General features: G+C 56.6%; 1 protein-coding gene across 1 annotated transcript in view; it reads right to left on the bottom strand.

Annotated features, from left to right (window-relative positions):
- Positions 1–1,380: 1,380 nt before the first annotated feature.
- The window catches only part of LOC143038234 (uncharacterized), a 1,030-nt gene continuing 279 nt past the window's right edge, over positions 1,381–2,131 (bottom strand). Inside the window, exon 1 of the mRNA XM_076207244.1 lies at positions 1,381–2,131. This exon is cut by the window's right edge and continues 279 nt beyond it. Within this exon, the coding sequence (XP_076063359.1) occupies positions 1,537–2,131 (595 nt within the window). The 3' untranslated portion in view covers positions 1,381–1,536.

The raw sequence follows: 2,131 nt of genomic DNA, 5'->3' as shown, positions 1-2,131 counted from the left end.
CGCCAAGCGGAGTACAAAGCTGAGCCGACCCCTTCCCCACCCGTGTGGTGCTCACAAGCTGGAATCTATCACTAGAGGAACATGGTAATACAAGATTCGATATAGCTACTTTAGGAACCATTACCCTTACGCTGTAGGAAAATGATTGTTATGGAGTTTCGTGGTGTGTGGGGACTGTGGCAGAGCATTTTGCTGACGGCAGCGGCGGCGAAGGGTTAGGTAGGGCCAAGAGCACATTCGCACCTCGTCCTCGCCTTCCTTCCTGCGCCGTGCGGGAACAGCAGATTTCCCCCAACCGCACTTTTCCTATGTACACGTTCATCTCGAAGAAGAAAACAGAGCAAGACTACATCATCTTGAAACATGAGGAGCTGACTGACTGACAGGCAGTTTTTGTGGAAAGTAACTTTCTTCTTTTATTTTCCCACCCTGCATGTCTTATGTTCAGCCTTCCGTGGGCTCCGGTCCGCGCTGGCCCCACTTGGGTACCGTAGGCCTCATACTACTGACGGCGATAACGACGACCCTAAGGTCGAAGTCGAGACCAAGGGGATACAAGGATGGCGAGATGGCAAGGTGGCGGTGAAGGTGGTGATGGTGGAGCTCGTTGTGGTGGTGGAGATGGTCCGGGTGGCGGGAGTCGAGGTGAGAGCATTTGGTTTCTTGGCGAAGAATGGGGGTGGCTGACGACGGGTACATCCCCGCCGTGGGTGGATGAGATGCTGGATGAATGAGTTGCTGATGGTGGTGGCTATGGACAGTGGAGGCTGCGCGCATCGGGCCAAACGGTGGTGAGAGAGATGGCGAGGGTAGGGAGGAGCAGGAGAAGTATGGATCAGGAAGAGGAAGAGCAAGAAGGATGAAGAAGAACAGGAATTGAAAAAAGGAAGAATGCTTGAGGTGGTCCTGAGGAGGAAGGGCGCAGTCGCTTGTCCCCTAACCCCTCTTATCACCTCTTTCCCCACTCCTACTCCTCCCCGCCTTCTTCCACCTTCTCGCTGCGGCACGACGACCACGGCGACGGCGATGGCGACGGCGGCGACGACGACGACGACGGCGACGAAGACAAGCGACCGCCCATACCACAAAGACACACGACACACACGGTTCATAGTTTGTCAGGGGGCCGCCGGTTGTGCGGCAATGCGAGGCGTTAAGTTGAAGGGGTCCGATTAGGATGGTCCCCTGGGATACAAGGTCAAGGAAGAAGAGGAATGGGAGAAAAGGAAGAGGAGGGGCATTTGGAATCCTTTCAGTAACAGCGTATGGATATACCTTACATATACCTGCCTACATCATACATGAATATATACATACATATGTGTTTGCATATATGTATATATATATATATATACGTACATGTGTTGTTGACAACTCCGGTACTGAGAGGGTTGGAGGATGGTTGAACTGGGGGAGTTAATGTGAGACAAGGAATAATGGTTGAGGTGGGGGGAAGGAGGAGGATCACGGAACTTTCCTCCACCAGGATCCGTGCCAGCCTACGGCTTAAGCGTTGGCCCTCTCCTGCCGCCATTACTACTGGCTCGATGCCGGCTGAGGTCCAGGTCCTGAGCAACTTGGGAGCTGAGCCGCCGCTGCTCGCTCCTTACTGATGTTGGCGTTCGTGTCCGTGCTTGGTTGGGAAGCCTTGGCCAGCGCCGTGATCTGCCGCACCACTGCTTCGACCTCGGCGTCCTCCATTGCGGGTGACGAAGACGTGGGGGCGCCCATTTCCGAGGACGTAGGTATTGGGGTCGTCGTTACCGCCGTCGTCGCAGCACCCGTCGATGTCGTCGCCGTCCCTGCTGCCGCCGCCGCCGCTGCTGCAGCCGCCGCCGCCGCCGTGACCGATACAGACGCAGAACGATGCTGTTCACTCTCGAGGTGACGCCGGTACTCGGTGACTGTCGTTGTCCGCGCCGAGCAACTGCTACAGGAGTACAGGAGCTGCGTCAGCCGCAAAGCTCCTCTCGTGTGCTCAAGGGCGCGCTGGTGAGAGGACAAGAGAGGCGGTGACGGAAAGACGAGGCGACAGGTCTTACAGACCCATCCCACGTCACCCTCAACGTGCTCTGCCCCGTCACCGATCTCAGAGGCCCGTCGCCCGTCGAGGGTGAACGACGCCCCTGAG

The sequence above is a fragment of the Oratosquilla oratoria genome, chromosome 24 (genome assembly GCF_046742065.1).
Source record: "Oratosquilla oratoria isolate Oo_2021 chromosome 24, ASM4674206v1, whole genome shotgun sequence".
Lineage (NCBI taxonomy): Eukaryota > Metazoa > Arthropoda > Malacostraca > Stomatopoda > Squillidae > Oratosquilla > Oratosquilla oratoria.
This window is presented reverse-complemented; position numbering and strand designations above follow the sequence as displayed.